We start from the raw sequence: 18,395 nt of genomic DNA on the forward strand, positions 1-18,395 counted from the left end.
TAATATTTTTTGTTAATAAATATTTTTCTATTTATTTGGGCCCCCTCCAAAAAATATTGGATCCAACCAGATGGCTTTTTGGATTTTGAGGGGGTTATTTTGGGCCCCTGTGCGTTTGGCCCCCTCCTTGAGGAAATTCTGACTACGTCCCTGAATATCGGGCAACCAGAAAACTTTTTTTTGACCTTCAAACAGCATCCAGTTTGCTTAAGACCAGAAAGGTAGTACCGGACGTCCGGCCGGACCAGAATTTTTGCATTTGCTTCTGGGTGGGCAAATCGACGCCACTGGGTGGGCAATTGTGGTGACTGGGTGGGCATTTGCCCACCCAGTGGGTATGTTAGAGGAGGCCCTGAACCTCAACCGACAGGCACAAGGACAGGCACACATCGACCTTCACGGGGAGCAGCGGGGAAATCAATGAGAAAGCTTGGAAATTAGTAAACACACAAAATCGAGGTCACCATCAGAGGAGCCTTAGTATTTTGCAGCTTCCTTCATATGCTAATTTTTCATACAGTTTTGTGCTGTAAACCGATTCCAAAGTATCCCAATTAGAATTTAATTCAATAAAAATAGCATGAGGCATAAGAATATAAATCATTACATCCTAGGAAACTCAAAATAGATGGTATAAAAGAAGCTCCTTTTTCCGTTTTAGCTGTAAAATAGCACAGTTTATTTTTAATGCATTTATGACGCTGCTGTTACATTCGTTTATTTCTCTTTTGACGCGATTTTGTGTTTCACATCATGCTTACCAGTGCAACCACGCTGTCACCAGCACCGACACTGAAGGTATGGCAAACAAATAACGCGGATTGGTCGGGCTTTAACGCAAAGGTCAACAGACATGCTCCCTACGGCCTGTCTCAGACCATTTCCAATTTTATGGGGGCTATGAAGAAATCGGCCAGTGAAACGCTAAAAGAAAAAACTATTAAGATTGGAACTGCAAATGAATCTAAAAATCTTGTCTGGTGGAACTGGAAATGCCAAAGAGCCAAAGCAATAAGAAAAAGAGCCTTCAGAAACTTCCAGAGATGCATATGTCCCAGACATGCCCAACTGTATACCGCTGCCCGTAAAGAATGTGCGGAAACTATATACAAAGAAAAGAAGGCGGCATGGCAAAACTATGCCGCTAAATGTAATCGTTTTACCCCGCTCAGCGAACTCTGGAGTCATGTTCGTGCTTTCGCCTCACGACGAACTAATTTAGGTGCCTTTCCGCAATTGCTTTCAAACAATATATTCGTAACTGACCCAGTTACCGTCACAAATATATTTGCCCAACACTTTGCCAACACATCGTCTACAGATATTTACTCCTTGAGCGTGCATCGAGCTCTCGTTAATAGAACAGTAAATCTTGATTTTTCTTCTGCAAACTCTGAACCATACAATGCTCCTTTTACCCTAAGAGAACTTAAAGGAAATAGTTCACTTTTAACATGGGGTTTGGAACTGGAATAGCAGTTTTGTTGCTTGCGCTGAGACTAGCACAAATCAGAAGCTTTTACGGCCCAACGATCACCCTAGACGAAGATATTCCATTTTTCGTTCCGAAAAGAGTGCCTTGCAGAGGAATGCGTGCCTTGCTGAGGAATGCAGTCACGTCATCGTCAGCCAATCAGAATGCTGCTTACAGCCGATGGGTTTGTCCTACGCAATATGATTGGTCAACGCGTAATAAGCTTCCGCGTCAAACATTATTTTATATAGAATATAGTTCTTCTTATACTAAAATATAGAAAATAATCCTTTTTACAAAAACGTTTTGTTTTATTTTCTGATCATTTTGAGCATAAAAAAACATAAATCCATAGCAAAATACTAATTTCAGGAAAGTGAACTATTTCCTTCCGTACTACTATCTATCCCTAGCAAAGGCAAGCACTAAAACTTCGGTAGGACCAGACTCCATTCCATATTCTTTTTTCACAAAATTGAACGAACTTAACCTTTCCACACTACTGATAGCATTCAACAAACTATGGACTGAGGACAACTTCCCGGATGAATGGCTTAAAAGTATAATCATACCTATCCTCAAACCCGGCAAAGACCAGCACGACGCAAATTCGTATCGCCCAATCTCACTAACCAATTGTGTCTCCAAGATTTTCGAAAGAATGGTAAACAGGCGCCTGCGATTTTACCTTGAGAGCAACCATTGCATTGATATATGTCAAAGCGGTTTTCAGAAAAATCGTAGTACGGCAGACAATATCATTCGCCTTATCTCGGACATCCAGGTAAACTGGGAACATAGGCGACCGACTGTTGCTATTTTCCTAGATCTAATGTCAGCCTTCAACAAGGTACACAGTTCGACGATAATTTATAAGCTGCACTCAATCGGAATCAGAGGCCATTTGGCTGCGTTTCTTCAAAATTTCCTAAAACCCCGAACTTTCAAAGTTCGTTGCCAAGCGACACTTTCTGACGACTTTGTAATGGAACATGGCGTCCCTCAAGGCAGCGTGCTGTCACCTACGCTGTTCTTGATTGCCCTGAACGATATGCTCCTACTCCTGCCACGTGTTCTAACATTTTCTGTCCGCTATTCGCTTTTTGCTGATGATATAGCAATATGGGTATCCCACAAAAACTACAAACAGGCTTATTCTATATTGCAAACAGTGGTTGATCACTGCGTTAAATGGTGCACAAAATGGGGATTCTTTTTGTCAGCACCAAAATCAGTCATGATGGTCTTCAAACGTGGACCCCGTCCATCGCTTGAAAGATCCCCACACATCGATGGGATTAAAATACCTTTTTCCACGTCACACAAATTTCTAGGGATCATTTTGGATACTAATCTAACCTTCCGTCAACACGTTGAGCACCTAAGAGCACGTTGTATTAAACGAATCAATGTCCTAAGATGCATATGTGGGTTTTCTTGGGGTGCGGACAGGAAACATTGCAAATGTTGTATATTGGGCTAATCAGATCTACGATTGAGTACAATTGTTATCTGTTTAGCACACTGTCGCCCAGTTTATGCAAACGTCTAGAAGCCGTTCAATCAACGTGCTTGAGACTTCTAACTGGGGCTTTTCGCACATCGCCAGTTCTTGCGCTTCGTGCAGATACCGGCATTCCAGCACTTGATGACCGACGCGTCTTTCTTTTCCTCCGCTATTACTACAGAGCAAAAAGTGTTCGAAATCACATTGCGGTACCAGCAATGGAGGCGAGGAAACCAAGAACCCGACGCCCACTGCGTAGATCGTGCTTTCTACCCGGGTGCCTTGAGCAAGCTCATCAACTGCTAAACATTAGGCGCACTGAAGTTACTCTAAATCCTCCTATGATTCCATTTTGGCTCCTCAAAGACCTATCCATTGAATTTCTTTTTGATTATAAGAAGACCAGTATACCTCCGGTGGAAGCTCAAATGCTCTTCCAGGAGTATGTAGAGCTCAACTGCGACTCTGCTTTTTTCTTCACAGATGGCTCATGTCACGAAAATCAGATAGGTTCAGCAGCCGTCGGCCCTGGGCTTAGGTTTGGGACCCGGCTTCAAGAATTTACGACAGTCTTTAGTGCCGAAGTTCACGCAATCGAAAAAGTTATGGAGCACATCAAGGCAGAAAAGATTGATCGGGCAACCATCTGTACTGATTCGAAATCCGCTCTTCAAGCACTGGAAAGGACCGATAATGTTACCCACCACGGTATCTACAATATTCTCAGGATCACATCAGATCTCAATGAGGGCCAGCATGTGACCCTTCTTTGGGTTCCAGGTCATTACGGTATTGCAGGAAATGAACGTGCGGATGTCCTCGCAAAGGAGGCTGCAATGCGACCTGATCCAGTTGTGGAACCTATGGCCCAAGGGGACGCTATTCATATGATAAAAATCAAATTCGCCGAGTACCTTCAACGCAAATGGGACCAACATCATGCTGCACATATGTATGCGATCAAACGAGAACTTAGAACATGGGTCACATGTAACCAACCAGACAGGATACGCGAGGTGACCCTGGCCAGATTGAGGTGTGGTCATACTCGCCTCACCCATGGCCACCTTTTTGATAGGACGGGCCCTCCGATTTGCCACACCTGCGACACACGCATCTCCGTAGAGCACATTTTGATCGCATGCACGGCATTGCATCACGAACGAAGACACATCACTAACTATCTTGCGGTACAACACCTTAAAAACGACCTCCCGACGCTTCTCGGGGACGACACAACATTGACAAACCTGGTACTTGATTTCGTCCTAACATCACCCTACTCAGAGCTACTTTAACGGCCTTGACTGTTAGCAGGCGCCCGTTTCGCTACCACCAGGCTGACTTGTGATACGGGATGGGTCGGGTTTTTCGCTGGTGCCGAAACACAGAGCTTCGGTGGCAGACGGGTTTTCTCCTGCCGCTGGAGCAGGCTTAGAGGCTCAGCGGCCCAGCGAGCTACACCAGCGGACCCCGGCCGCTGAACAGCGGCGGCGGCCGGGTTGAACGACCACAGACAACCGTCGGCCGCCAACTGCAGCAGCGACAGATTCCCCATCCTCCAAACCATTCCTTTCATCGTGACGCTTAAACATTCACAAACCCCATCCCTCCCAGCGACATATCCCCCACTCTTCAAACCATTCCTGTCATCAAACTCTCGTAACCTTACCATTCACAAACTTCCTCCTTCCCTCCCTTCACAAACATCAATTTACCGGTAAGTTTCACTGTCATTTATGTGTCTTAACGTAAATTCATGGGTTTTTTCCCATATTCATGGCATAGTACATGGATATGGGTTTTCCCATGTTGTCTTGCTGTAAAAGTGGCCACCGGTCTTAGTTAGGACGGCCGGTTTGTTTTGCGCGGCGTAGTTAGGTCGCCGCCCTCCTCGCGAGGCCGGTAACGTAAGTTAGGGCCACTAAAAAAAAAAAAAAAAAAAAGCGATTTTGTGTGGAGGGGCGTGAGCAAAGCCAAGCCAGTTATAGAACTCCGGCGTGAGGTGTGTTAGGTCGATTTTTTCGTATGATGAATATCTCATTTCTGATGAGGATGTTTTGTTTTTCTTTCAACATTAGCTTACACCATTTTCATTGTTAAATGATGATTTATACAAGCTTCGTGCTAATAGTTAATTTTCTCGGAAACATTTAATACTCCTCAAACACGTCAGTTTTAAGTTTTTGCACTTTGGAGGCTACATCAGTAGGCGGAACTATGGTCAAGCGTACCCATTTTCGGGAACGCATTTTCGTTCCCATGTTTGGGAACGATAAACCCAAATATGGGAACGCCATGTAGGCATTATTTAAAACAAGAAAAAGAACTGTTAAATGACGTCCAAAAAATATAAAACGATCATGAACCGCCTGATATTTGTCTCAATATTGTTGGGAAAGAGTTTGATATTGTAAGGCCCATTGAAGTTTCAAATCGTTCCCCTATTTCTAAAGCAGTCCATCATCCGGGCCGCGAGCCCAAATTTGGGAACGCTCTCGTACACTGGCGCTGCAAGCGTTCTTTATTATGGGAACGGTGTACCCAAAATTGGGAACGATTTCACTGACGCCTTTCAGGGGCTCTTTTTATTAACAAGCATCACGTCCAACGCCGCAAATTATTGTTAACAATCATCAGATGACCTTTCCGGCAAGACCGTCGCATGTTTCGCCCGGTCTTCTGCGCTTTTATTCCCGTCGATCTCGCAGCGGGCACGCCCCCCTCTGCAGGATTATGTAATTCACAACGCTCAGCGATGTTCAACAAGGTCTTCCATGCCTATATCCACCGTCCGCGCCGAGGGTGGAGACATGTCAAGCACCTGTCTGTTTATCACCGATAGTTGACGAGCACAAGTAAGTATCCAAAAATGGGAACGCTGAAATGTTTCACTCTCAAAACACCTAGTCCCAATATAAATCTACTTTTTTCCTTTCTTAATGAGTGTAAGTGGCAAAAATCCTGGTAGGATAGGCACGAGAAATGATCAAAATCAGCATAAAAATTGTAAATAAGCCACACAGGGCGACCTGCATAAAAGAACTTCCCCCAAAACGATCGTGCTTAAAAATACTGAAGGCAAAAACCACGCTCATTACGCTCCTTAAAAGCAACGCTAAACAGCTAGCATCCAAATAAAATATGTCTTTCAGGGTTGATAAAATACAGCTGAATAATTTTCAACCACTTAAACTGAGTTTACAGCAGTAGTTCGGTAAATTCACTCACGTTCCACGCGGTCGTCCGCCCCGACATTAAAAGTCAACAATATTACCTCGGGACTGTCCGCGTGTTCGCTTGCATATGTCAGCATCTGGTGTCGCTAGAATGAAACTTCATAACCAGGCGAAAATTATTATTCTTGACCTCAAAATGTAAAAAGCGCTTCATTTCCCTTAAAATTGCATGTTAAATGTAGTATAACCCATGTTTTCACCATTCCGTCATTTCAAAAAATCATTAAAAATATCATTCGACGGTCAATTTCCTTGTTCAACGGTCAGATTAAAGATAATTTTATAGAGACTAAGTAGATACGTAAATTAGCGTGCACTTTTTTGAGACGTGATGCACTAATGAGTTTTAGTGGGAGAACGGCCGAAAAATTACCTTCCGTTCTCATAAATGGGAACGCCCGTTCCCATATTTGGGAACTCCGTTCCCAAAAATGGGAACGTTCCTATATTTGGGTACTCATGACCATAGTTCCACCTACTGACATCGCTCATTTACATGTCAAATTTCAGATTATTCATCAGAAAGAGCTTCAAAAAAGGCTATCGAATGCGTTTTTCTGTTGTTCTATTGTTTTATTAATTCCTGAATCATGTGCTACTTTGCCAAAATATGGTAAAAAGAAAAGTTTGACCTTTACAATTTCTAGCAACCCGACCTTTGACCTGGTCCTTAAAATTAACTTTTACTTTCTAAATATTTTACTCCTCAGCACCACTTACCATGTGCTGATAATGCTGATGTGATCCAGAATCCAGTAGCTAGGCAAGATGGAGGGGGCACGCTCGGCACCACATATCAATATTTTGTGGAGGAGGGCAGAGGCGGCAGAGCTTCCTTGGGGTCTAATGCCAATGGGGCCTCTCAACAGTGGGGCCTAAGGCCTTTGTCATTTTATGTGTTAACTATTTTTTAAAAGTTTCAGGGGTCTCATTTTGATTTAACCAAAAAGTTTCACCTGTGCAGATAAGGGGCCTTTTTCAGCCTCAAGGCTTCAGATCATGAGCCTTCTCTGAGCAAGAAGCTGTATCACATAGATTTGCTTCCCGCTTGCTGACAAGGGACTCTTAAGTTATAGCACCTAGGTTCAGGGACCTTCTGTAACCTCGAAGTTTCACCTGGGCAGATAAGGGGCCTTTTATAGCCTCCAGGCTTTAGAACCTATCAAGGGGCCTTCTCCTAGCAAGAAACTGTGTATTGATATCCTCTCTTCATGCTGACAAGGGTCTCTTGAAACTTACAGGTCTCAGTTGGCTTGATTGGCACAGTTCTTAGTACTTACAGGGGACCTCCTCATTATACCTTTTTATGCAGAAAGCATCCTTCTACTGTATTTTAGAGCTGGGATTTCAGGAATGGCAATGTCTATGGTGGCAAAGTCATTTCAATAAGAAGGGAGTATGGACCTATGCTTTCGAGCAAAAGGGCCTCTGGCATTACAGCTGGGGCAAAAGATATGCTTGCCCCTCCTGTTCCATGCCTGGACGGCAGCTGCCGCTCCTCCCCCTGGTGGTGCTGCCCCGGGGGGGGGGGGGGGCAGCGCCATACACCCCTTCATTCACCCCCATCCCCAGCACCAGCTTTGCAAGCCGGGTTAAGGTGACAGCCTGTTCTGAATTTGGCTGTTCTAGCTCTAGATGACATGGTCTGGCTATGCTGGTTCTGGCTCTGCATTCCTGACCTGGACTCAATGCTTTAGCCAATTGCCATTCACAACATTCCAGATACCCATGGTGATCTTTATACAGTTGTAAAGCAGTTACTTGAAAAGCACCACACGCATCATATGACGGTACTTAGGTGGCATTCTGGCACCAGGCAGCCCAGATTGTTACCGTCTGTCTGTATCGGGTGCCCGCCCCAAACGGCTCGATCTCTGTCCCCAGGATGGCTACCCACGTGGAGGGGCTGAAGGATGAGGTGTACCTGCCGCCAGAGGAGCTGGCCAGTGCTGCCCACTGCTCCTCCATGCAGCAGTACAACGACATGTACAAACAGTCCATTGATGAGCCGGAGGCGTTCTGGGGCCAAATAGCCAAACAGTTCCACTGGAAGACGCCGCACTCTGGCAAATTTTACGACTACAACTTTGACGCGGCCAAAGGCAAGGTCTTCATTGAGTGGATGCGTGGAGCGACGACCAACGTCTGCTATAACGCGCTGGACCGCCACGTCGAAAACGGGGACGCCGACCGCGTGGCGTTCTACTGGTGAGTTGGGAGCGGGAGCGGGCCGACCGCGTGGCGTTCTACTGGTGAGTTGGGAGCGGGAGCGGGCCGACCGCGTGGCGTTCTACTGGTGAGTTGGGAGCGGGAGCGGGCTGCGCGAGAGGCCGAGTGAAAAGCACTCTGGCGGGCCGTGTAGCTGTTGGATGCGTTGGGAGTCACATAGTTATATGCTAGTGTGCTGCTGCAGTTGGTGTTCGCTCAGACAACAGGAGAGTTCGAGTCTGGCAGTTTCCGCCCTGTGCCCCGTGTCGTCCCGCCCTGTCCGGCTCTGCACTGTCCCCTGTCCGGCTCCACACTGTCCGGCTCCACACTGTCGCCTGACCGGCTCCGTACCGCCACTGACCCTTCCCCGCCCGCTCCGCGGCCAGGGAGGGTAACGAGCCGGCCGACGACGAGGTAGTTACCTATGGCCAGCTGTTGGAACGGGTCCGCCGCTGCAGTAACGCCCTGCGCGCGCTCGGCGTGCGCCGCGGAGACCCAGTGGCCGTCTACCTGCCCATGATACCCGAGCTGGCCGTCACAGTGCTGGCCTGCGCGCGCATCGGCGCCGTGCACTCGGTCGTGGTGAGTGTGTGTGTGGGGGGGGGGAAGGGGGAGGTAATGTGAGATGATTTGGGGAGGACGGAGCGAGGGAAGGAAGGTAAATGAGTGTTGTGTTGCATTAAGCTGGGATGAGGGAAAGTGATTTGAGTCGGGTTTTAGGGGAGTTAAGATGAACAAAGTGAAGTGGAGTGAGGTATGTTGAGGAATGGGATGAAACGTTGTGTTGAGCAGTCCATCATTCACAGTGTTTGCTGTGGTAGAGCACAGGCTGGGCGTATAGTACATTGTTATTTGATGAGTGTCCGCTGGGGATTCGTGAGTGTCGCTATCTTTCAGCGGCTGCTGGCTTTCATCGGCGTTTTTTTTTTCGCGGACGCTGACCGACTGATTGTTAGTACATTGACTCGATGTCCCTGCCACCAGTTCGGCAGTTTTTCGGCGGACACTGTGTTTGATTGTTAGTACATTGACTCGATGTCCCTGCCACCAGTTTGGCGGTTTTTCGGCGGACGCGCTGGCCGACCGGATCCTGGACGCCAAGTGCGAGGTCATCGTCACCTCCGACGGCTTCTGGCGCGGCAACAAGCTGGTGCACCTGAAGGAGATCGCCGACCACGGTACGTCCTGGCCTGGCCACCGCGCCGACGTGTTGGGAGTCGAGATGTTAGAAATTAGAATGTTGCTAGACTCTTATAGAGTTTTACTCGGATTTCGGAACATTTATCTCATTGCATTATAGACTGTGCTTTTTCTGTTATAAATAGGCAAGGTGTGGCTGGGCCGGCTGGTTGTGAAGTTACCATGTTCTGCTATGTCCGGCTATGAGCGTTTTGTTTCCGGCTGTGACCGGCTCTGAGTGTGTTGTGTCCGCTGTGACCGCTGGTGACCGTGTTGTGTCCGCTGTGTCCGGCAGCGGTCCAGGAGTGCGCCGAGAAGGACCACACGGTGCGGAAGGTGCTGGTGGTGCGGCACCTGCCGCGGCTCAAGCAGCACACGGGCACCAACGGGGCCACCGACGGCGAGCAGCCCGCCAAGAAGATGGAGTACGACATCGAGGTGGGCACCGGGGTACCCTTAGTTCCGAGTGACCGCGGCTGTCGCACTGTCGGGAGCTGACACGCGCTCTCTCATTGGTTCTAGTGGTTTACAGAAATTCACACTTTCTCTGGGCACAGGTGGAAGTCGCTCCTTGGCCCTGACCTGCCGTATTGTTGCAGATTGACCCGCTGTTGGGAGACAGACTGTACTGATGTTGTCAGATACAGCTTCTCTCTGACCGTTTCTCGCTGTTTAGAACAGTATTGCACCGTCGGCTGCCATCAGTGAGCGCTGCTGGCCACTGGGACGGGGCCCAAATCGGAGCGAGAGCTGGGTTTGGGTTTACAGAGGCCATTCAGCCTCTTCTCTGTCCCTGTACAGTGTACAACATCTCTACACCCCTGTGACTGTGACTTGGACGTGCCGCTAGGCGGCCTGGAGCGGTTAGCACACCCCTGTGACTCTGCCCTGGACGTGCCGGCAGGCGGCCTGGAGCGCCGGCCGGGACGTCTGGTGGACAGACGCCATGAAGGAGGCGGCGCCCGACTGCGAGCCCGAGTGGATGGATGCCGAGGACCCGCTCTTCATGCTCTATACCAGGTGAGAGGCCTGACAACCCGCTCTTTATGCTCTATACCAGGTGTGAGGTGAGAGGCATAGTGGACCCGCTCTTCATGCTCCATACCAGGTGAGAGGCACTGACTGACCGAGCTCTTTATGCTCTATACCAGGTGAGGCACCCTTAGGATCCGCTCTTCATGCTCAATACCAGGTGAGAGTAACAGTGGACCCGCTCTTTATGCTCTATGCCAGGTGAGAGGCCCTTAAGACCCGGTCTTTACGCTCTATACCGGGTGAGAGGCCCTTATGACCCGCTCTTATTGCTCTATACCGGGTGAGAGGCGCCAAAGATCTGTTCTTCATGTCCTAAGCCTGGTGGTAACGCTCAGAAGCCGCTCAATATGCCCCAATGTCAGAGGTGTGGGTGCCAACGGCGAACAAGGTTCACCATCCGGACTCCCAGCTAATGATATCGGTAGGGCCATCACTTGCGTGACATACAAAGCCTTTGGACGAATTTTGACCAAGCCGTCTAGTGTGAGCCTGGTTGGCCATGTTTCTTACCATTACCGCTGTTTGTGTGACTGTTCAGCGGCTCGACGGGTAAGCCGAAGGGCGTGCTGCACACGACGGCCGGCTACATGCTGTACGCGGCCACCACGTTCAAGTACTCGTTCGACTACCACCCGGAGGACGTGTACTGGTGCACGGCTGACGTGGGCTGGATCACGGGCCACTCGTACGTGGTGTACGGGCCGCTGCTCAACCGGGCCACCTCCGTCATGGTGAGTCGGGGGGGGGGGGGGGGCAGGCATGTGTGAGATAGCAGACGGACAAACTGGGATATGAGGGTGACATTGGGCTCAGCAGCAGCCGGGTGTGAGATGTTGAGATGCTATGGCATATGTAATCGGAAGGTACGAGCTTTATAGGTAGTCTTTCTCTCTCCCTCTCTCTACGCACTGCGGCGTATAGAATATGCAGGCATATGATTTGTTTGTGCGTTTGCAGGTGTGTGGTCACTGGTCAGTGGGGTTCATGTGCGAATTGGTTGCAGTATGCTATAATATAGTTTTTTTATCTGAATGCTCTACAGCTCTCTACAGCACGTTTCATGGTTTCTCCCCACAACCTTTCCCTGATCGTCACCTTGAATTTTGTCTCCCCTGACCGAGCTTCCGCTGCCCGCCAGTTCGAGGGCTCTCCGTTCTACCCAAACGGCGAGCGTCCGTGGCAGATAGTCGACAAGTACGCCGTCTCCAAGTTTTACACAGCGCCTACCGCCATCCGCGCACTCATGAGACTCGGAGACGAACTGGTTACCAAGTGAGTAGACTCGGAGATGAGCTGGTTACCAGGTGAGTAGACTCGGAGACGAACTGGTTACCAAGTGAGTAGACTCGGAGACGAGCTGGTCACCAAGTGAGTAGACTCGGAGACGAATTGGTCACCAAGTGAGTAGACTCGGAGACGAGCTGGTTACCAAGTGAGTAGACTCGGAGATGAGCTGGTTACCAGGTGAGTAGACTCGGAGACGAACTGGTTACCAAGTGAGTAGACTCGGAGACGAGCTGGTCACCAAGTGAGTAGACTCGGAGACGAATTGGTCACCAAGTGAGTAGACTCGGAGACGAGCTGGTTACCAAGTGAGTAGACTCGGCGACGAGCTGGTTACCAAGTGAGTAGACTCGGAGATGAACTGGTCACCAAGTGAGTAGACTCGGAGACGAGCTGGCTACCAAGTGAGTAGACTCGGAGACGAGCTGGTTACCAAGTGAGTAGACTCGGCGACGAGCTGGTTACCAAGTGAGTAGACTCGGAGACGAGCTGGTTACCAAGTGAGTAGACTCGGAGACGAGCTGGTTACCAAGTGAGTAGACTCGGAGACGAGCTGGTTACCAAGTGAGTAGACTCGGAGACGAGCTGGTTACCAAGTGAGTAGACTCGGAGACGAGCTGGTTACCAAGTGAGTAGACTCGGAGACGAGCTGGGTACCAAGTGAGTAGACTCGAAGACGAGCTGGTTACCAAGTGAGTAGACTCGGAGACGAACTGGTTACCAAGTGAGTAGACTCGGAGACGAGCTGGTTACCAAGTAAGTGGACTCGGCGACGAACTGGTTACCAAGTGAGTGGACTCGGCGACGAGCTGGTTACCAAGTGAGTAGACTCGGAGACGAGCTGGTTACCAAGTGAGTAGACTCGGCGACGAACTGGTTACCAAGTGAGTAGACTCGGCGACGAGCTGGTTACCAAGTGAGTAGACTCGGCGACGAGCTGGTTACCAAGCGAGTAGACTCGGCGACGAGCTGGTTACCAAGTGAGTGGACTCGGCGACGAGCTGGTTACCAAGTGAGTAGACTCGGCGACGAGCTGGTTACCAAGTGAGTAGACTCGGCGACGAGCTGGTTACCGACGAACTAGTTACCAAGTGAGTGCTCCAGAAACGCCCCAATATGGAGCCAAGTAAGGAAAGAAGGAGAGATAATTCGTTTGTTTTCTCCCTTGTGCGTATCTATCCATCTTGTTCTCCGTATCCATGTATCCATCCATCTCTATGACTTTGACTCTCTTGTATCTGCAACTTTATTGATTCATGGTATTGCCGTGCCAGCGACGCTGGACGTGACAAACCTTCTAAAGTCTTTAATTGTTTTGCCTGCGGACACACTACTATCGTCTGACCTCCCCTCTCTTGCTACGGTGGGTGCCGCGAACAGCTGCTGTACCCTGACCCCACACTCCCCTCGCCGCCCGCCAGGTACAGCCGTCGCTCGCTGAAGGTGCTGGCCACGGTGGGCGAGCCCATCAACCCGGAGGCGTGGCTGTGGTACCACCGGGTGGTGGGCGACGCGCGCTGCGCCGTCGTCGACACGTTCTGGCAGACGGAGACGGGCGGCCACGTCATCACACCGCTGCCCGGCGCCACGCCCACCAAACCGGGCTCGGCGTGCCGGCCCTTCTTTGGCGTCCAGCCGGCGCTACTCGACGAACAGGGAGTGGAGATCCACGGCCCCGGAGAGGGCTACCTGGTGTTCCGCCGGCCCTGGCCGGGCATCATGCGGACCGTGTTCGGCAACCACGAGCGCTTCGAGACCACCTACTTCAAAAAGTTCAACGGGTTCTACTGCACGGGCGACGGCGCGCGGCGAGATGAGGACGGCTACATCTGGGTGACGGGACGGATCGACGATATGCTGAACGTGTCCGGACACCTGCTCTCCACAGCCCAGGTGAGTGGCAAACGGCTATCGTCAACCGCGTGATGAAGATTAGACCGGTCGTCAGGTGTCAGGTGTGGAAGAAAACTGGCCGGGTGCGTGATTGGGGACTTGTGCCGGTCCCGAGCGAATGCATTTTTGCACCAACCCGGATAGGTGCTGGTGTTGGGTCCGCCCTGACCCAGGCTGTGTGTCCCGCCGACTGAGAGCCGCCCCCGTCCCGTGCTCGGATCGAGCGTGTTCCCGCCGACTGAGAGCCGCTCTGTTCTGCGGTAGATCGAGTGTGTTCCCTCTGACTGAGAGCCGCTCTGTTCTGCGCTCAGATCGAGTCGGCACTGATCGAGCACCCGTCCGTGGCTGAGGCGGCCGTGGTGGCCGTGCCGCACTCCATCAAGGGCGAGGCCGTCTACTGCTTCGTCACCAACAAGCAGGGCACCGAGTGGAGCGACCAGCTGAAAAAGGACCTCATTCTCAAAGGTGGGTGCCGCCTGCCGGGAGGGAGAGGAACGGGTGGGAGACGGGAGCAGGGTGTGAGGGCGGAGTCCTGCGATTGAAATAATTACCTAATTAAAGGCAGTATGGGAGATGAATATTAACTTGAGGAAGTTATTCATTATCGTTGTGAGCCGATGACCTCAGCAATCCAGGCGCACGGAAACTCAGGAAATGAGAGCTGCCAACGATATGCCTCAATGGCTTTCAATGACATGCAGGCGAGCTCACATCGCAGTGCAAGCGTTTCACTTATTTTGCTGCTGGGAAAAGCTCAGACGTCAATAACTAACGGCGACACCAGTCGTCTCAGCCGGTGGCGGGTCTCAGCGAGCAGTAGCTGACCCCTCTCCCCTCCCTCCCCGCCCGACGGCAGTACGCGAGCGGATCGGTGCGTTCGCGGCGCCCGACTACCTGCAGAGCGCGCCGGGCCTGCCCAAGACGCGCTCCGGTAAGATCATGCGGCGCGTGCTGCGGAAGATCGCCGTCGGAGACCGCCAGCTGGGTGATGTGAGTACGATGGCCGACTCGACCGTCATAGACGCACTGTTTGAGCTGCGCAGCGTCCACCTCAAGTAGCGGCGGCGGCGTGGCGGGCGGGCCGCCCCCAGAGCCACTGCTGCAGCAGTGTGGAGGGCCGGCCGTCCCAGAGCCCCAGTAGCGCAGTCGGTAGCGGGCGGGCGGCGACGGTAGCGGGGTGGTGCGGCGGCGCGGCTGCCGGTGGTGCCTCAGTGATGTGGTGCGCCGTCCCAGCGCCTCAGTAGCGGGCGGCAGCGGTAGCGGGGTGGTGCGGCGGCGGCCCAGCTGCCGGCGGCGCCAGGGAACCATAACCCGGTGATGGGGCTGATCAAAGGCGGCCCGGCGCCAGGGAACAGCTGCCGGCGGCGCCAGGGAACCATAACCCGGTGATGGGGCTGATCAAAGCCGACCCGGCGCCAGGGAAAGCTGCCGGCGGCGCCAGGGAACCGCTGCCGGCGGCGCCAGGGAACCATAACCCGGTGATGGGGCTGATCAAAGCCGGCCCGGCGCTCTTTTCTAACGTACAAACGGTGTCCAGTATTGGTGTATCACCGACGGCGACCACGGCTCAAAACGCAGCAGGTGCCGAGGATCACGAGTGCAGTGTATTTTTTACGGCTCTTTTTGGACGAGCTGTGCGCCAGAGATGTATATCGGGTGTTTGTGAGACGAAAGAGCGGCTCATTTCGCGAGCGTCATTTGGATGCGCACACGCGTCGTGGAACAAACCTATGTTTTATACCATTGTGGTGGCCAATTTTGTTTGAGACGGTCGATTTCGGCTGGCGTATGGATGAACAAAGAACATGTTTTTTTCGGGCGAGACTATTTTAGACTCGCTGCTGCAATACCTCCATGTTTTACCGAGCGTGGCTGGCGTGCCTTGGTGAGCCTTGGCTGGATCATGGCGTGCTTGGATTATGCGCGCGTGTGAGAGCTTTGCTGCCTGAATTCAGACAGTATAGATATGTTTGTGCAGAGACGTTTTACTAGATTTAGTGGTCGACAGTGGTGGTAGGAATAAAGTGCTTTGAGATGATCAGACGACTTTCTTCAAGGAAAAATATTAAATGAAAATGAAGGTGCCCATAATTTGTGGCCTACTGCCTCGCAGTCAGATGAACCTGAACGGGCACAGAGCTACATAAGTACATGTAGCTAAATGACATTGACAAAATATGTGCATTTATTCGTCATGCTTTACCAATTATTCACATGCAGGTATACATACATACATCTGGTGTAAAACGAACGGACGGAGTTTCACAGAACATCGTACATTCACGTACTGATTGGACGGGTTCGTGGTCTTTGCTCGCGTTCATTGCTAAAGAACTATGTTGGTCTCAGCATGGGTTGAGCATTCGTCGTAAAAAGAGCTAGCGTGCTCTTCGTACACAGTGGTCAGTACGCTAAAATATCTGCCGGTGGTTCAATGTCATGTTCAAAGAGATGCTTGGCGTTCTCGATGACTACAGCTGACTTCTTTCCTATTTAGAGGGTACAAATGCTTATGATCAAGCCAGGAGTAGACGCGTTGGAAACATACGTGAACTACTTTATGTTATCATTCACAAGGGTTCAAAGTCATCAAAAAGTTTCAAAAGTTGCACTTCCTCACGCTGGTCCTGTACTTTTTTTGCCCACATTTGCACGTCACTCAGGGGACGTGCCCCGGTCTCTTTCAGTCACGTCCCATGTTCTCACTGACTCACGTCGTGACTCGGGAAGGCCGCTCAAAGTGTCACCTCACCAGTCGCTGGTATTGGGGACGGGTTACGGTGTGGTCCAGCGTGGGGGACCTCACGCTCTTGCCTCACTACCGTGCCAGCCGTTGAGTCGCGGGTCCCGGCGGCTTCTGAGAGGGCCCGGAGCCACTGTCTTCAGCAGTGCTACCTGGTTCCGTCCGTCCCGCGGCCGTCTTACTATGCAGACCATCGCTGCACCATCACTTGTCCCACATATTCCCGTCGCAAAAACAATTCACACAGCCACGACGGTACTCTGTCGCGCCTAGCGACCCTATATCTCTGCTGCTGTTGGTGTCCCCTAGTACGGGTGGCGGCTGGCACTATACCCGCTCCGTCTCCAGGCCCGGGTTATCGTGACCATGCAGGTGCGGCCGGCCATGTACCTGGTGCTGGAGGGCCAGCAGCCGGCGGCGGGCGTCCCGGTCGCCGGGGCCCCAGCTGGGCAGCGGACGGAACGCCTGGCCCGGCTTCTGTGGACCGGAGGAAGGGGAGTGCGTCAGCCGAGACACTGGGGAGGACCACTGCCGGGGAAGTACTACAGGCGGGATACCTCGAGCTTCTGGCTTCTTGCGCCTGACGTTCTTATTGCTTGAAAACTTGTACCATCTGAATTTGAATTTGAAGGTGAAACTGAATGCTTAAGCAATACTCCAGCGTGCCATTATTGCCACTCGTACACACATTTAACAATAAACTGCCGGCCAGCCGACTTCCAACCATTCTATACCGTATTAGCTCCACCATTCCCTGTTCTCTCCCAGCTCCGCCACTCACCCATTTGCAGAGGTAGTAGAGCACCGTGAGCAGCGCCCAGAGGGGGATCTGCACCAGCGAGATGCCGGCCAGGCCCCATCCCACGTACACAGCCCACGCGGGGTACTCGTAGTCGCCGTACTTGGGTGGCTCGTACTCGTACATCGAGTACGCAAAGATTGCCTGCCGAGCACACACAGACACACGTTAGGTAACGGACGCCTGTGCAGAAGCGTAGGCAGTGTCTGCCTCAGTCGGTATCAGGTCGTATGTTGTTGATTGGGAACTTTGATCGAACCAGATACTAGTTACATGTCAGAAAAAAGTGTGAATGGCTTCTCATAACTCTCCTATAGTAAAGAAAACATAAACAAGGGCAGGTAATGACGTCAGCTTGTGTGCTTCAATTTTTTTCTTTCAGTGCTCAATACTTAGTGGAATGTCACGCACACGAAATATCAGCTTCACAATCACCAACATTTTCCAGAATGGTAATGACAACCTGGTATAATTTGACAGCAGATGCTGACCACTGGCTCTCTCAGTATCACCGAAGCACTCACTAGTCACCACCCAAACCGCTTGGGTTCTCACCCTCAATCCCTCAATCAGCCTGTATAATCCCTATCCCCTGAGCACTCACCGCCAGCATGACGGGCGCCACGAAGGCCCAGCAGACCTTCCAGAAGAGGCTGGGCCGGAAGCCGACCATGAAGTGCACATTGTCGGCGAACCGGCGCACGCCATACACCCACATGATGCCGACCAGCTCGAACACGGCGATGACCATGACGCCCAGGCCGCCGAACGTATCCATCAGGTGCAGCACGTACGGACCCGCCTGCGGGGCGCGGAACGGGGGTCAGCCGTCTGGAGTCAGCCTAGATGAGCTGAAGGTGAAGTTTCTTCCATTCGGGTGGGTGGAGATATCAGACTATATACTCGCCCACAACTGATATCTCTAACCGCCCCTACGGGTTACCGAAAAACTCGCTTCTTCGTCGCTGCTCGGTATTTTAGTAACTCGCTCGGTAAAAATATCCTCATCTTCCACTCGGGGCCGTGAAGAATCA

At 51.3% G+C, this 18,395-nt stretch overlaps 2 protein-coding genes across 7 annotated transcripts in view; one reads left to right on the plus strand and one right to left on the minus strand.

Moving 5' to 3' along the window:
• The first annotated feature begins 520 nt into the window (after positions 1-520).
• Positions 521-15,857, plus strand: LOC122378786 (acetyl-coenzyme A synthetase, cytoplasmic-like). 5 transcript variants are annotated; one of them, XM_043360274.1, is made up of 11 exons: positions 521-798; positions 8,105-8,428; positions 8,815-9,010; positions 9,480-9,606; positions 9,903-10,045; positions 10,512-10,627; positions 11,181-11,373; positions 11,781-11,914; positions 13,348-13,819; positions 14,131-14,284; positions 14,676-15,857. In XM_043360274.1, the coding sequence occupies exons 2-11, from the start codon at positions 8,106-8,108 to the stop codon at positions 14,876-14,878; spliced, it is 2,061 nt and encodes a 686-aa protein (XP_043216209.1). In that variant the 5' UTR covers positions 521-798; position 8,105; the 3' UTR covers positions 14,879-15,857. The 5 variants fall into 5 exon arrangements, with proteins under 5 accessions (XP_043216209.1, XP_043216211.1, XP_043216212.1 ...); XM_043360276.1 differs by lacking the exon at positions 521-798 and adding an exon at positions 4,908-4,986; XM_043360277.1 differs by lacking the exon at positions 521-798 and adding an exon at positions 4,942-4,981.
• A 129-nt stretch (positions 15,858-15,986) lies between these two features.
• Positions 15,987-18,395, minus strand: part of LOC122378787 (sodium-dependent proline transporter-like) — a 43,489-nt gene continuing 41,080 nt past the window's right edge. Inside the window, exons 11-13 of one of the 2 annotated variants that reach the window (XM_043360278.1) lie at positions 17,966-18,163; positions 17,344-17,505; positions 15,987-17,039 (exon numbers count right to left, since the gene is read on the minus strand). In XM_043360278.1, coding sequence (XP_043216213.1) covers positions 16,890-17,039; positions 17,344-17,505; positions 17,966-18,163 — 510 coding nt within the window. In that variant the 3' untranslated portion in view covers positions 15,987-16,889. The remainder of the gene's footprint in view (positions 17,040-17,343; positions 17,506-17,965; positions 18,164-18,395) is intronic. The other variant, XM_043360279.1, reaches the window with a different exon arrangement.

Source organism: Amphibalanus amphitrite, unplaced genomic scaffold (assembly GCF_019059575.1).
Source record: "Amphibalanus amphitrite isolate SeventyFive unplaced genomic scaffold, NRLGWU_Aamphi_draft 000065F_arrow, whole genome shotgun sequence".
Lineage (NCBI taxonomy): Eukaryota > Metazoa > Arthropoda > Thecostraca > Balanomorpha > Balanidae > Amphibalanus > Amphibalanus amphitrite.

Bases quoted from the DNA above. Each gene is read 5' to 3' on its own strand.
- LOC122378786 (XM_043360274.1), top strand. From the start codon at position 8,106: ATGGCTACCCACGTGGAGGGGCTGAAGGATGAGGTGTACCTGCCGCCA. The intron at 10,628-11,180 runs GTGAGAGGCCTG...GTGACTGTTCAG, and splicing joins CTCTTCATGCTCTATACCAG to CGGCTCGACGGGTAAGCCGA. The intron at 11,915-13,347 runs GTGAGTAGACTC...GCCGCCCGCCAG, and splicing joins GGAGACGAACTGGTTACCAA to GTACAGCCGTCGCTCGCTGA.